At 40.5% G+C, this 16,113-nt stretch overlaps 2 protein-coding genes across 9 annotated transcripts in view; one reads left to right on the plus strand and one right to left on the minus strand.

Moving 5' to 3' along the window:
* Positions 1–16,113, plus strand: part of LOC138758829 (tumor necrosis factor receptor superfamily member 13B) — a 97,474-nt gene that overhangs the window by 65,431 nt on the left and 15,930 nt on the right. The window contains exon 6 of one of the 2 annotated variants that reach the window (XR_011354495.1): positions 215–2,626. The exons of the other annotated variant lie outside the window; for it this stretch is intronic. The gene's annotated coding sequence lies outside the window, so the exon portion shown is untranslated. Of the gene's footprint in view, positions 1–214; positions 2,627–16,113 lie in introns of those variants that run through there. 2 annotated transcript variants of the gene reach the window in all.
* The window catches only part of usp22 (ubiquitin specific peptidase 22), a 308,536-nt gene continuing 296,299 nt past the window's right edge, over positions 3,877–16,113 (minus strand). For all 7 annotated transcript variants that reach the window (XM_069928252.1, XM_069928251.1, XM_069928255.1 and 4 more), the window contains one exon: positions 3,877–7,442. In XM_069928252.1, the coding sequence (XP_069784353.1) occupies positions 7,400–7,442 (43 nt within the window). In that variant the 3' untranslated portion in view covers positions 3,877–7,399. The remainder of the gene's footprint in view (positions 7,443–16,113) is intronic.

A 16,113-nucleotide genomic window follows, 5' to 3' on the forward strand; every position in this document is an offset into this window, starting at 1 on the left:
GGCCCAATAAAGATTGTTAAGTGCAAAGGAATTAGAGATTAAGTCCACCTATGACGTTGTATTATGTTGGGCCATTTCAAAACTTAATGCTGAGATTATACAGGGGGAGCACTTGGTGAAGTAAATGGACCAATGAGAATGTTTCTGATGTGGGAGGAACAACCACAGTCCTGATAACTTTTTCAAAAATGCTAAATGTTTTTTATGTGATAAGGTGGGGCACACCAAGGCAAAGTGTCCAGGATTGAACGAAAAGAAAGAGGACCACAGGAGGATGAAAACCCGAAACTTCCAAAGTTTAAAAACCTTAGAGGAGATGACGAAAGTGAGCCAGAGTACCAACGTAACTCCGAAGAAGGAACAGTGTCAGTACATTATATCTTCAGCATAAGTAATCGCAAGTCAGAAATTCTTGTTCGGATGAAAATCAATAATGTATCGGTGCACATGGAACTCGACACAGTGTGTCTTTAATGTCAAAAAATTTGAAAGAAAAGCTACTGTCAAAGCTTGACATAAAACAGTTTGATGTTGTTTTAAAGACAATTACTGGAGAAAAAGTTTAAGTGCTGGAGAAATGTAAAGTAGATATTGAATATAAAGAAAGATCATATATGGTGCTGGAATGATGAAACAGACAAGGCTTTTAATCAGATGAAAAGAACCGTTGACCTCAAGTGGTAATGTTCTTGTTCACTATGAGCCAGATAAAGTGACCTTAGCTGTCAATGCTTCACCAGTTGGCCTAGGGGCAGTCTTATCACAAACCACAGAATTTGTGCACAATCGAAAAGGAAGGACTGGCCATCATATTTGGTCAAACGATTCCACCAATACTTATACAGTAGAAAGTTCACTTTGGTGACGGATAACAAACCACTGAGTTTAATTTTTAGGACTGAAGAAAGGTGGCAAGAATCCAAAGGTGGCGATGGAGCTCACAGCATATGATTATGATATAAAACATTGTTCTACTGACAAGAATGGCCATGCAGACGCATTATCACGCTTACCCCTGCCTAAGATAGATGGAAGGGAATATCAATTGGACAGCAGAAGCCACGGCTAATCAACCAAGAACAACTGTGTCAATTACCAATCACATCTAAGGCCATCAGCCAAGAAGTAAGAAAGGAGGTTACATTATCAAAAGTTACGTTCCTCACCAGACGCTGAGAGCATCACCCCTGAACTGAGGCTGTTTTACACAAGGCAAAATGAAATATCCATTGAAGAAGGTTGCCTGCTATGGGACATGAACGATCATTCCTAAAAATGTGGAGGAGGCTTTGCTACAGGAGCTCCACACCAATCATTCTGGAGTGTTACATAGGCATGTCTGGTGCCCAGAAATTGCTAGGGATTGGTATGGAGATGCCACATCTGTCAAGAAATACAATCAAAGGCAATCCATGGCCATCACAACCATGGCATTGGATTCACATTAATTTTGCTGGGCCATTCATGGGAGAAAACTTCCTAAATATTGTGGATCCACACTCCAAATGGAGTTTGGAGTGATCAACAACAAAAGGAAAGACCATTGAGAAATTATGCAGTGTGTTCGTAGAGTATGGGTTGCAGATAGAGCTGGTCTAGGACAATGCTTTCAAGCAATTCCTGAGAAACAACAGTATGAAACATACTATCGGCACCATATCACCTGAGTGCCAATGGGGAAGCAGGGCTTTTTGTAGACTTTTAAAAGGGCAATGAAAGCCAGAAAGTCAAATGGAGTATCCTAGAACCAACCATAAGATTGAAGATTTTCTGCTGTCATAGAGAACTCCACTACAAAATGCACACCTGAGGAACTGATGCTTAGACGCAACTTAAGAACACGACTTACTGGAGTGCACCCAAATATCAGACTCTGCATCCAACAATCAATATCACCAAACAATCCAACCAGATTTAAGGAGATTGGGGAACCAGTACTCGTAAGAGAATACAGGCAAAATAAAGAGACTTGGGTAAGAGGCGTGCTCTTAAACTAAGTCCAAGCTCCTATTTTGTACTGGTTGGGAACAACATATGGAAAAGACACATAGACCAGCTAAGAGCAATGGAAGACTACAGTTTCAAGTTGGCTCCATAAGTGCTCTTAGACGTTCCGATTTGGACATAGCCAGATTTTGCAGCCCAGTACTGGTTATGGAAATACCAGCCGGGGAGGCTGTGTCAGAGCAAGAGACTGGCCAAGCATTCGAGAGGCAAACAGTTGAGCCAAGGAATGAGGAGAAACCTCTCCCGACGAGATCCCAGAGAGAAAGACACCCCCCAGCACATTTTAAGGGCTATGTGCAGTAACTTAAAGACATAAGAAGGGTGTGAAAGATAATTAGGAAAGTTAAACAAGTTTCAGTAGTATTACAAGGATGTGCACACACGCACACACATGAAATTGGTCATTTATCTATGTACTAGTATTTTGGGGGAGGAGTAGAGTTATGGGAATGTGTTCTGTAATCACGCAAGTTACATGAGTCAGTGGGAACACACATGTGCGGGTGTTGTGATTACATTAGTGTCGCAGTAAGTGCGTGGTTTCAGTTTGTGCACCATCTTGTTGAAAATAAAATGTGCTAACCATTCTATTAAAGAAGTTCCTTAAATGTGATCATGACAGGGGAGAGAGGAGAGGAGGGATGGAGGGGGAGGGCATGAAAGTGTGGGGGGGGGGGGCTATAAAAAGGGCAGATAGAGCTGAGAAGGAAGAAAAGGGACAGGATACCAACCAGTAGATGCTACCTGTCATCACCTAATGAGTGGGGCTGGTTCAGTCATTGCTCCTCTTTAAAATTAGCATTTAGGATCCACTAAGACTAAAAGAATGCTAGATTCCACTTTGTTGAAAAGTGGAGCTGGATAAATAGATGAGATGAGATGAGCTGGGCTTTGGAAAGAAGTTGAGGAAATGGAAATAATTGGTTTGCTCTTGGGGCAGTTTGGAAGCAGCAGGCCCTTAGCTGTAATTGTGAACTGTGAAAAATGGGTGCTAATTGTGAATAGTTTACTCAAAAATAAATTAAGCTTGCAACTTCAGGAATAGAAGAGAAATGGAACAATGACAGATTGTCACTGAATCTTTTGGTAATTCAACACTCATACTACCTGACAATGCTATCACCTGAAAAGTGAGGTTTTTTTTTTGCTGTACCTGTTTGATTTTTAAATCTAAAGGTTCTCGACCTTTAATCAACTTTTGGAAGCTGCTGAGATATTGGAAATTGCACTGGAAGACCAAAATCTGAAACAAAATGGCCTGTGTCTTAAGGAAGTAAAGTTCTGGGTTAATTAACTTTACTTGGGTTGTAGGAATCTTACAATCCACTCAAATAAAAAAAACTATTTTGTGAATATTTAGATCAATGTTAGACTTGATGAATGTGATGGTTGATTTTTTTTAAAAAAAAAAGGAATCAAAGAATTACAAAGTAAGGCTAAATGGAAAAGCATGTGTTTTGTATCAATTAAAAATGAGCAAATGTGACAAACATTCAAGTGTACCTAAATCAGAGATGATTCAGGCTACACTTGTCCAAAAAGTTATAAATACAGAAATTACTGATCCTTGCATGCGGAGAAAAGTAACACCTTTCAAATCCACAATCAAAATTAAGCACACTTAGAAAATGCTGAAGGAATGTTTGAAAGAATTATAAAACAGGCATAATGTAAGACAGCTAACATTCCAACTTGGTGTCACTAAAATGGTTCTTGCTATCCACAGTGAAAATAGGCTAACCAAAATTGTTCAAACTTGTCGGCTCTACTTGGGGTGGAAAAAATGACTAACTATGATAGAACAATCAAATCTATTACAAGAAGTTCAATATTATACAATGCAAATAATTAGGTCTCTGACATCATGAAGGCAGTATTAGGTGGTCTCCCATAGTCAAATGATTTATTTTGACATTTTGCTTTTTCAGAACATGGAAAATAAAAAAAAATCAAATGAGATTACAAATGAAATTGGTACTGCAGGCAATACCACAAATGGAGAACTAGAATAACATCATGGGGCTGACTTCAAATATACATTACCCTGTCTGGAGGATATTGATGGGAGTCCTTACATTTTTGTTATATAGAGGACAGTGCATTAACAAATGACCCTTAGCATGGAAAATGCTTGACCCACCTGGCACTCCGGGAAATGCATTTTCTTATAAGCAGCTTTTGTATACCAAACACGAATACCCACAAATAAAACTGGCAACTCCCAGAATGCTCCGTGATCACCCAAACTCATGAGCCGAGTACGTCACTTATCAAACTGCTGACGCTGATATTTTCAAAGCCTTTTGAAGGCAATGTGTGTGAAAGCAGTTGTATTATAGTTGGATGTATTCACTTCTGTTATTGAATCCATTCCACTACAGTGAGCTACACATCTGTTTAAATTGAGCAAGAGTCCAATCCAGCATGACTGACAATTGGAAGGCCAAGTGACATGTTTGAGATTTTTCATTGATTGTGAAAATAAATAGAAACTTCCTTCTTAAAATAAAATTGCCATTGGCAATAATGCTTTGGAGATTATTGAAAAATACGACCAAAATGAATGTTATAGCCAATGTTAAGCAGTTGTATTAACAGCAGGATTACAAAAACTATGTTGAACATCTTATTTTTGCTTTTCAGTCTAAAATCAATTCACAATCATTAGCTATTACATCATTTCAGACAAAATCAGTGCAGGGAATCGGTGACCAATATTAATTCTGTATGGATCATTTTGCTTGCACAGCTTCACAGTAACATTAAAGGGTTCAGATGGGAATGTATGGAGGGAAGATTTCTCACCACAATAACGGAAAACTTGTCACTTGACCTTAAATGTACGAGAAAACAATTCTCAAAATGTAGCTTACACTGCCATGTGGACATTGCCCATGCCATACCCAAATACTTAAGTTTCTGGCGCACTGCACAATACACAGGGGATGGCATATGAAATGCCCGCGTAGGACTTACACCGCATTCACCTACATGTAAACAGCACAGGTTCTACACTTCACTGTAGTTACAAGAAAACCCAATACTTAGAAGGCCTATTCCAGAGGAATGAACAAGAATGAAACTCAATTTGCATCAGTATTTTTAAGCCAAGTGACAGAGTTTTGAGTTCTGAACTTCTGAGGAATGCAAAGCATTGCGGAACATTTATTTGCAAATGCACAAGAGAAGTGCTGAGGGAGAAGCAGCTTAAAGGGACAATTACAGTGCTTCCATGGGTTGACTGAAACTCCACTCAGGTGACCGGTTGCCTGGTGGGCAGATTCACTTGACAGCCTCTCATGATCCACATACCTGCTGCCATATGCCTGGTTTGTAAATAACGTTCTGACAGCCTGAAGGCACTGATTGTCAAATTCCAGGCTAGAACACAGTTACAATTTCCTACCACCATATCTTGGCAAGAAATGCAGAGATGAAAGTTCAGAGGTCAGGTTATGGAGTTCAATCAAATTGTTCTTTCTTTAAAAGGGAAATATCAAATGGGAATATTCAAAATTCAATCTTCAATACCAGAAATATTAAAAACAAGGCAATTAGAGGGGTTAATTAAGCAGAAAACTCAGCATTTCAACAGGGACAGGCTGTTCTGTCAAGGGCTTGTCAAACACTTAAGAACCAATTCAGATGAAAAAATTACATCCTGTACTCCTATCCAATATAATCTTAAGCATGGCAGGAGCTAAGAAAATTACATTGCACCAGTTTGGGTTTATTTGTATCCTGCATTTGTAGAATTAGACTGGAGTTTTCTCCAAATTTATTAATAAAACACCAACTGGGATTCCAGCTGCAGGACCATCTTACCCAAGAGAACAATAGTTACCCTGTCTAATGTGAACGAATTTGGACTTAGTTCCACAAGGCTTTGCATTCTCTCTATTCTGGTGCCCTGATTGCTAGCAGCTACACAAAAACCCATCACAATACGTACAGAGCTGGAGCAACCACAATATGGATGCCATGTATCCTCAGAAACATATGTTTGAAGAACTGCTAACCTTGTACTTTAAGAAGGCTGAACCAAAGGCTTCTTGCTCTGGTGGGGGAAGACACATTATTTCATATAGGCAGTGGGTCAGAGCAGCCCAGTGAGGGGTAAGCCTTAACAGGATATTCGGCAAATAGTGCAACAAATGGGACAGTATCATAATATTTAATGGGCCAGATAGTTTACTGAGAATCAACATGACACCCAGGATGCTTGCTGATCACCATGAACTGTTAATCATAGTTATGCTCTGTTTTATGATTTTTGTGTATAAATAAAACAAATATCTTTAACTGAGATTGTACAACATGATGAATTTGAGCAATATTGGCTCCCGTGGAACAAGCTATTCGGGAGTTGCTCATCAACATCCCGTCTTAAGATGTACAGAATATTCTATTTGTGGATCACTGTTCCAAAAGCAACAGAATATATATAAAAAAAACCCAGAACAGGCTGCACTTCATCAGCATCCCCCTTGTCTCAGACCCCTCCAGTCTGATCACACTGTTACATTATCATGAAGGCCACTCGAACTGCCACTTGGATCCTACTTTCTGACAAAACAGCAAAAGCTCCCAAACATCTATGCCCAGACTGAATCGTTAAAAAAAAATAAACCAAAGAATCCAGAGCAGTCACTGTGGCCACGATTCAAATTGCAACAATGTGTGTGCACATGCGTGTACACATATGCATGCACACATGCGTGCATGTTTTAAGACACAAACACAAAATTCTCCACCACTGTGATGTAAGGCCATCTTGAAACATGAGCGTTTGTACAATAAACAAATTCCAAGTCCAGTTACCGTTTCATTATGGCACAGCTGCTCTGAACCTTTCTGACAGGAAAAAAAATTATAACAAAGCTAGAAGGCAAACAAACCTGGGCCCAAGAGAGAGATCTGTCAGGTTGCATCAATCCACAGTCCTCTGGCAACATATACATACTGAAAACCTGTCTCAGTACTGCATTCAGTTTTAATGGCCATTTTTTTGAAAATATACGCCTACTAGTTTCATACAGTACTCAATATCTCAATCCACAGAAGTGTATCTGCAAGTCATTAATACCATCCATTTGCCATCAAAGCCATCGCATATCAATGGGATGGTTTGTTATTATTGTTATACACTTAGTCAGCTGGAGCACCATGGGAACAGAAGTAGAGATGTGTACCCTCCCCCCTCCCTTCTTTCCAGAGATGCGGGCTGCAGCTTTGAGGCTAACCCGTGCCTCCTCAGTCTCATTCCATTGGGTGTTCCGTCTCACTCCTTCAGACCAAAGTCAATGTCAAGTAGGTTCACTCAGTGCTGACAGTACTTAGAGTTTCAGGTAGGTTGTGTATCGTTCTGAAGGCTTCCCCCAGTCTGATAAGGCTACTCGTATTCAAGGAATTGTTTGTGATAAAACAAGAGATACCTAAAGAAAGGGAAGAAGAAAAATTAAGAAAGGGTATTAATAAAAGTTAAAAAAAAACTATTATTCAGTGATGCACACCAAAACCAATCACAAAACTTTATTTAAAAATGGCTACCCATTAATTAGAGGAACAACACCTTGTATTCTGTCTGAACAATCTCCAACCAGACGATATTAACATAGAATTAACATAGACTTCTCCCATTTCTGTTAAAGCCCTCTGGAGTTTCTCCCAACATTTTTGTGCATTGCACTGATAACTACTGTTGTGCAGAGAATAGGTATATAAATAAAACTTGATGTGGTACTATGTCCAGTACAATATAAAATTTTAAAACTACAGAAAAAAACTGAACAAATAAGAAATCACATCAACCTTTTGATGATAGAAGACAGGCAAAATAGATGGGATAACACAAAATCATGAGAAATAGCAGGAGCAGGTCATTCAGTTCCTCATGACTTATTTTCCTGTTCGGAAAGATCAAGGCTTCACCTTCCAGCGCAAACTTATTTATTGATTTTATAAATATATAAAACATATTAGTCTGTCTTAAGTACCGTTAACTCAGGAACTGGGCCTTCATAGCAATGTTGGTTAGGGAATTACAAAGATTCACTACCCGCTATATGGAAGAAATCGCAACAATCCTGACCCTGGATTTTGAGACAACAAATCCTGGCTTGAGACATTTAAGATGAACATCACTCTGTCAAGCCTCAAAAGAATATTGTACATTTCAATGAAATGACCTCATTCCTGTAAAATAAATAGTTCCAGTCTGATTAATCTTTCCTCATATAAAAAGAATCAATCTAGTTCAGCCATTCTCAACGGGGGCCACCGTACATTTAAGTGGGTGCCACGGACTGAAAGCATAATTACATATTTTTTAAAATTTAAATTGAGAAATACAGCACAGTAACAGGCCCTTCTGGTCGACAAACCCGTGCTGCCGAATTAACCTGGTACGATTTGAGCAGTAGGTGGAAACCAGAGCCCCTGACGAAAACCCATGCAGGCACGGAGAGAACATACAAACTCCTTACAGACATAACAGAGGGGAAGGGATGAAAGGGGGAGGTGGCATTGCTAGTCAGGGAAAATATCACAGCCCAGAGGGCTCATCTACAGAGGCCATATAGGTGGAGTTGACAAACGGGAAAGGTGTGACCACTGTGATAGGGTTGTATTATAATCAGAATTGGAAGTGCAAATCTGTAGAGAGATAGCAGAACGAGGTAAGAAACAAAGTTGTAATAGTAGATTTTTAACTTTCCAAATATTGACTGGGACTCTCATACTGTGAAAGGCCTGGATGGCTTGGAGTTTGTCAAATGTGTTTCAGTAAAGTTTTCTAATTCAATATATAGAGGTACCAATGAGGGAGGATGCAATACTTAGGGAACCAGACAGGTCAAGTGACAGAAGTATGTGTAGGCGAACATTTTGGGTCCACTGACCATAATGTCATTAATTTCAAGTTAATTATGGATAAGGATAGGTCTGGTCCTCGAGATGAGATTCTAAATTGGAGAAAGGTGAATTTTGTGGAAATGAGAAAGGATCGAGGAAGAGTGGATTGGGATAAGTTGTTTTTTGGCAAGGATGTGTTCAGTAAATGGACCTTCAAAGGAGAAATTTAAAGAATGCAGAATTTGCATATTCCTGTCAAGATTAAACACAAAGCCAACAGGCATAGGGAACCTTTGTTTTCAAGGGATATTGCCAATCTGGTTAAGAAGAAGAGAGGTGTGTAGCAGGTATAGGCAACAAGGAGCAAATGAGGTACTTGGAAGAGTATAGAAAATGGAAGGAAGTACTTCAGAAGGAAATCAGGAAGGCAAAAAGAAGTCATGAGGTTGCTTTGGCAGATAATGTGACAGTAAACCCGAAGGGTTTCTACAAGTATGTCAAGGATAGTAAGGGACAAAATTGGTTCCTTAGAAGATGAGAATGGTCGTTTGTGTGTGGAGCCTCATGAGATGGGGGAGATCTTAAACAGTTTTTTTGCATCAATATTTACTTTGGACACTGGCATAGTGTATAAGGAAGGAGGGGAAACAAGCAATAGTGGCATGGAACATATAGAGATTAAAGAGGAGGAGATGCTTGCTGTCTTACAGTGAATAAAGGTAGATAAATCCCACAGGCCTGACGTGATATTCCCTCAGATCTTGAGGGAGATGAGTGTAGAAATTGCAGGGGCCCTGACAGAAATATTTAAAACATCCTTATTCATGGATGAGGTGCCAGAGGATTGGAGGATAGCTCATGTGGTTATGTTGTTTTAAACAGGCTCCAAAAGTAAACCAGGAAATTAAAGGCTGGTGAGCCTGTTGGTAGTAGGTAAATTATTGGGGGGTATTCTGAGTGATCAGGTATACAAGTATTTGGACAGCCAAGGGCTGAGTAAGGATAGTTAGAATGGCTTTGTGCGTGGTAGATTGTGTTTAACAAATCTCATAGAGTTTTTTGAGGCTGTGGATGTTGTCTACATGGACTTCAGTAAGACTTTTGATAAGGTCCCACACGGTAGGCTAGTTCAGAAGGTTCAGACACTATGTATCCATGGAGAGGTTATAAACGAAATTGGCTGAATGGGAGAAGACAGAGAGTGGTTGTGGATGACTGCTTCTCAGACTGGAGGCCTGTGATCAGGGGTGTTCCTCAGGGATTGGTGCGAGAATCATTGCTGTTTGTTGTCTATATCAATGATCTTTATGATGATGTGGTAAACTGGATCAGCAAGTTTGCTGATGACACTAAGACTGGAGGTGTTGTGGATGGCGAGGAAGGCTTTCAAAGCTTGCAGAGGGATCTGGACCAACTGGAAAAATGGGATAGAAAATGGTAGGTGGAATTTAATGCAGAAAAGTGTGAGGTGATACATTTGGAAGGACAAACCAAGGTAGAAAATACACAGTGAATGGTAGGGCACTGAGGAGTGCGGAGGAACAAAAGGATCTGGGAATTCAGATACATAATTCCCTTAAAGTGGTGCCGCAGGTAGACAAGATTGCGAAAAAATCTTTTGACATCTTGGCCTTCATAAATCAAAGTATTGAGTGCAAGAGTTGGGATGTTATGGTGAGGTATAAGATATTGGTGAGGCCAAATTGGGAGTATTATGTGTAGTTCTGGTCGCCAAACTACAGGAAGGATATCAGTAAGATTGAAAGAGTGCAGAGATTTACTAAGATGTTGCCGGGTCTTCAGGAGTTGAGTTACAGGGAAAGATTAAACAGGTTAGGACTTTATTCCTTGGAGTCCTTGGAGTGTTGAAGAATGAAGGGAGATTTGATTAACAAAATTATGAGAGGTATAGACAGAGTAAATGTGAGTAAGCTCTTTCCACTTAGATTAGGAGAGATAAATACATGGCTTTAGGGTGAAAGGAGAAAGGTTTAGGGGAAACATTTTCAGTCAGAGAGTGGTGGGAGTGTGGAACGAGTTGCCATCCGACGCGGTAAATGTGGACTCACTCTCAAGTTTTAAAAATAAATTGGATAGATACATGGATGGGAGAGGTCTGGAGGGTTATGGAATGGGTGCAGGTCAGTGAGACTAGTGGTATGATGTTTTCAGCACAGACTAGATGGGCCAAATTACCTATTTTCTGTGCTGTAGTGTTCTATGGTTTTACAGCATGAGATTCAAACCCTGGACTCGATCGCTGGCGCTGTAACAGCACTGTGCTAACTGCTACGCTAACTGTGCCATGAAAGTACAGAAGAAACCAACTAAACTTGACTGCTTTACAGGAAAGGGGGCTTGTAAACTTTCAGCAGCGTCCTAAGCAGGTCACAGCAAGAAAAATGGTTGAGAATGGCTGATCAAGTTAACCTTTGGTGCCTTTCATCATGAGCAAGTATATTAATCCTTGGGTGGGATAACAGATGACCACAACATTCCAAGTCAGGTCTCACTAGGGACTAGGAATTGGAGGGAGCTTCTTGTACTCAAATCTAATTGCTTTCTCAATTGCAAGCTGTACCTTCAGATTAATTTTCAGTAGTTGGTGTATGTACCATCTGAACAGAACCACCTTTCAAACAATCACAGGGTTAACAATGAGAAGCTGGAGGGACACAGGTCAGCAGTATTCATGGAACAAAATGGACAGTCAATATTTTGGGTCAAGACTCTTTCTCAAGAAAAGATCCAAACCCGAACCATAGACGGTCCATTTCTCTCTACAAATGCTGCCCAACCTGATGAGTCCCTCCAGCTTCTCAATGCTTGTTCAAGAAGGCAGCATCTGCAGTTCTTGTGATTGCACAAGGAAGGGAAATAATGAACTAGAACTTTGAGTAAACAACTAGGTTACAATGCACAACAAAGGATTGGCATCAGAGTATGGTGGATAGTCCTCCAAGAAAGATCCTGGTTTGTAAAAAAGCATGAACCTAGCAGGCAGCAATGAGTCTTCATGAAGAACTGGCAATAATATTTCAAAATTACAATTATGGTTTCTTCACTAAAACAAATATATTCAGACGAGATGCAATGCAGAAATGGCAATAGTCTTGAGATCACATACTTTTAAAGTGAAAAAAATACTCACACATTACACATAAGATTGGAGGCATTGTGGAAAATGAAGAAGGCTTTCAAAGCTTACAGAGGGATCTGGACCAACAAGAAAAATAGGCCAGAAATGGCAGATGGAATTTAATGCAGACAAGTGGGAGGTGTGGCATTTTGGAAGAACTAACCAAGGTAGGACATACATAGTAAATGTTAGGGCACTGAAAAGTGCGGAGGAACAAAGAGATCTGGGAATACTGATACATAGTTCCCTGAAAGTGGCGTCACATGTAGACAGGGTTGTAAAGAAAGTTTCTGGCATCTTGGCCTTCATAAATCTAAGTATTGAGTACAGGATTTGGGATGTCATAGTGAGGTTGTGTTTTTCACTTTTGCAGCCTTTGCTGAGAACCTGCTTGTTTTTTTAGAATCAGCAGACATAAGCTAAATTCCACCGAGGGGCCAGAGATGCAGTTATCTGACGAAAGGACATCTGTGTATCAAGAACATTTTATCTTCCTGCTTCTTTTGGTCACAGACTGTCAGAGGCCTAGCCTTGATGCAAAATAAACCATTGTATTCAAAGTGATAAGCTGAAAATTACATTATTCGATAGAAGCCTAGGCATGCTAGCTTGCTCGCTTATCTTTCTTACTGTGCTGGGAATAGGTGCTTGGGAAAGCAGTTTTTGGGTAATATAAGCCATGGTCCCGCTGCTGAAGTTAGAGACTCTCCGAGAGGTGGCAACATCTCTCAGCAAGAAGAAAAACTAGAGTCCAGCTAACGAGGGAGGTGGAGAAGCTGCTACCGGTGCCCCGACAACCTCCAACAAGTGTGCAGTCGTTGCCTCGCTTCGGCAGTTGGGACCAGTCCAGGCGTTGATAAGTATAGTTGGGAAGGGCTAGCATATTGTAGTTTGAAATCAGCTTTTGAATTTGTAATAAACATTTGTATAAACTGAACTGCTCTCGGTGTGTGTGTCTATTTTCTTTCGGTAGCTCAAACACTGTGACCAATCTAAAACGAACAAAGTGAGAGGTACAAGTTTACCTAGGACAGGTTGTGTAAGATATTGGTGAGGCCAAATATGGAACATTGTGTGCAGTTCTGGTGGCCAAACTATAGGAAGGATATCAGTAAGATTGAGAGAGTGCAGATAAGATATACTAGAATGTTGCTGGGTCTTCAGGAATTGAGTTACAGGGAAAGATTAAACAGGTTAGGACTTTATTCTTCAGAGTGTCAAAAAATGAGGTGAGATTTGATAGAAGTTTACAAAATTATGAGGGGAATAGACAGAGTAAAGGCAAGTAGGCTCTTTCCACTTAGATTGGGAGATAAATACAAGACGACATGGTTTTAGGGTGAAAGGGTTCTCAGAGAATGATGGGAATTTGGAACGAGCTGCCATCTAATGTAAATGTTGGCTCACTCTTTAAGAATAAATTAGATAGGTACTTGGATGGGTGTGGTCTGGAGGGTTTTGGAATGGGAGCAGGACAGTAGAACTAGAGCAATTGTGTTTTGACACAGACTAGAAGGGCTGAATGGCCTGTTTTCTGTGCTGTAGTTTTCTGTGGTTCTGTGTCATGGTACCAATGATATAGACAGGAGTGGATAGAGATCGTGCAATGCAAGTTGGGAGTTAGGAAAGAGGCTGAAGAGCAGGAGGTCCTAAGTGATAATCTCTGGATTACTCCCAGTGCCACGAGCTTGGGGAGATAACACAGACAACCGTGTGGCTGATGAGATAGTGCAGGATCCAGGGTTTCAAGTTCTTGGATTACTTGCATTTTTTCTGGGGAAGGAGTGCAAGTGGGACGGGTTGCTCCTGTACTCAAGAGGAACCAATATTTTGGCAGGAAGGTTTGCAAATGCTTTGTGGGGGGGGGGGGGGGGGGTGGGGGTGTTAAAAATTGATTTGTAAAATGGTGAGAAACAGAGTGAAGAGGAAGAGATGGACAGCGCACAAGTAGAGACAGCTGGTAGGGAGTTTATGTGGAAGGATAGGCAGATAAGGCAAAATTGCCGCCATGGGGATGAGTTGTAGTACAACAGGGATACAGAGTCAAAAATGTAACAAATAGGGTGAAATATTTTGTATTTAAACACTCACAGCACAAGATATAAAGTGGATGACCTTGCAGTACAGCTTGATTGGCAGGTATGATATTGTGGGCATCATGGAGTCGTGGTTAAAGGATGGATGTTATTGGGAGCTGAATGTCCAAGGATACACAGTGTTTCAGAAGGAGAGGTAGGTAATCAGAAGGGGTGGCAAGGCTCTGTTGGTAAGGAATGACATTAAATGACATTAGAGGTGACAAAGGATCAAAAGATATAGAATCATTGTGGGCTGAAAAGAAATGGTACGTGTAAAAGGACCTATTGGCAGTTATAGGCAGACCTCCAAATGGTAGCTGGGTGGTGGGCAACAAATAACAATAGCAAATAGAAAAGATGTGTGAGAAGGGTATTCATGGGAGATTTTAGCATGTAAGTAGATTGGGAAAAATAGGTTAGGACGGGATTGAGAGAGAAAGAGAGATTTTGTAGAAAGCCTTCAAAATGGCTTTTTAGAGCAGCTTGTTGAGCCCACTAAGGGATCGGCTGTACTGGATTGGGTGCTGTGTCATGCACCAGAAGTGATTATAGAGAGCTTAGGTAAAGGAACCATGAGGGGGCAGTGACCCAGTGTAATTGAGTTCAATTTGAGATTTAACAAGGAGAAACGAAGATCCAATGAATCAGTATTTCAGTGGAGTGAAGGAAATTACAATGGCATGAAATAGGAACTAGCTAAACAAGATTGGAAAGGGGGCACTAGTAGGGAAGGTGGAAGAGCATCAATGGGGTGGAGATTCGACAAGAAATGAGGAAAGTGTGTGATAAATACATAGCAAGAAAGAGGAAATATTCAAATGGAAAAAAAATCACAATTGTGGCTGACAAGGGAAGTCAAAGTCAATGTGAAAACAATAGAGAGTGCAGTGCATACAAGGAAGCAAAAATTATTGTAAGAGGATTGGGAAGTTTTTAAAAACTTCCAGAAGATAACAACAAAAATGTCAAGGGAAAAATATGAAAGTAGGCTAGCCAATAATATCAAAGAGGATACAAAACGCTTCTGCAAATATATAGAGTTAAAGAGAGGTGAGAATCGATAAAGGACCACTAAAAAATGATGCTGGAGAAATAACACTAGGAGATTGCAGAAGAACTAAATGAGTCTTTTGCATCAGTCTTCACTGTGGAAGACATTAGCAGTGTGCTGGATATCAATGGATATCAGGGAAGGGAAGTGAGTGCAGTTACTATTTTAAGAGAGGTGCTCAGAAAGCTGAATGGGTCTTAGGGTGGATAAATCTTCTGGGCCAGATAAATGGCATGCTTGGGTTCAGAAAGAAGTATTGGTAGAGTTTGTGGAGGCATTGGAGTGAACTTTCAGGAATCAATAGAATCTGGTGTGATCCTGGAGGACTGGATAATCGCAAGTGTCACCCCACTATTCAAGAAGGGAGGGAGGCAGCAAAAAATAAATTATAGACCGGTTAGCCTGACATCAGTGTTGGGAAGATGTTGGAGTTGATTGTCAAGGATGAGGTAACGGAATACTTGAGGCACATGACAAGATAGGCCAAAGCCAGTATGGTTTCTTTCAGGGAAATCTTGCTTGACAAACCTGTTGGAATTCTTTCAAGAAATGACAAGCAGGCTAGATAGGGGAATGCACTGGATGTTGTGCCTTTGGATTTACAGAAGGTCCTTGACAAGGTGCCACACATGAGGCTACTTAACAAGATAAGAGCCCATGGTACAACAGGAAATGTGGGTAGAGCATTGGTTAATTGGCAGGAAGCAGAGTCAGAATACAGGAATACAGGTTGGCTGCCTGTTGCTAGTGGTGTTCCACAGGGTCAGTTTGGGACGCTTCTTTTACCTTATATTTCAATGATTTAGTTTATGGATTGAATTACTTTGTGGCCACATACCAGATGATGTGAAGGGAGGTGGAAGAGCAGGTAGTGTTGAGGGAACAGGGAGATGGACTTAGATAAGGAGAATAGGGAGAGAAGTGGCAAATGAAATACAATGCTGGAAAATGTATGGTCATGCACTTTGGTAGAAAAAATAGATGGG

The sequence above is a fragment of the Narcine bancroftii genome, chromosome 3 (genome assembly GCF_036971445.1).
Source record: "Narcine bancroftii isolate sNarBan1 chromosome 3, sNarBan1.hap1, whole genome shotgun sequence".
NCBI classification, from domain to species: Eukaryota; Metazoa; Chordata; class Chondrichthyes; order Torpediniformes; family Narcinidae; genus Narcine; species Narcine bancroftii.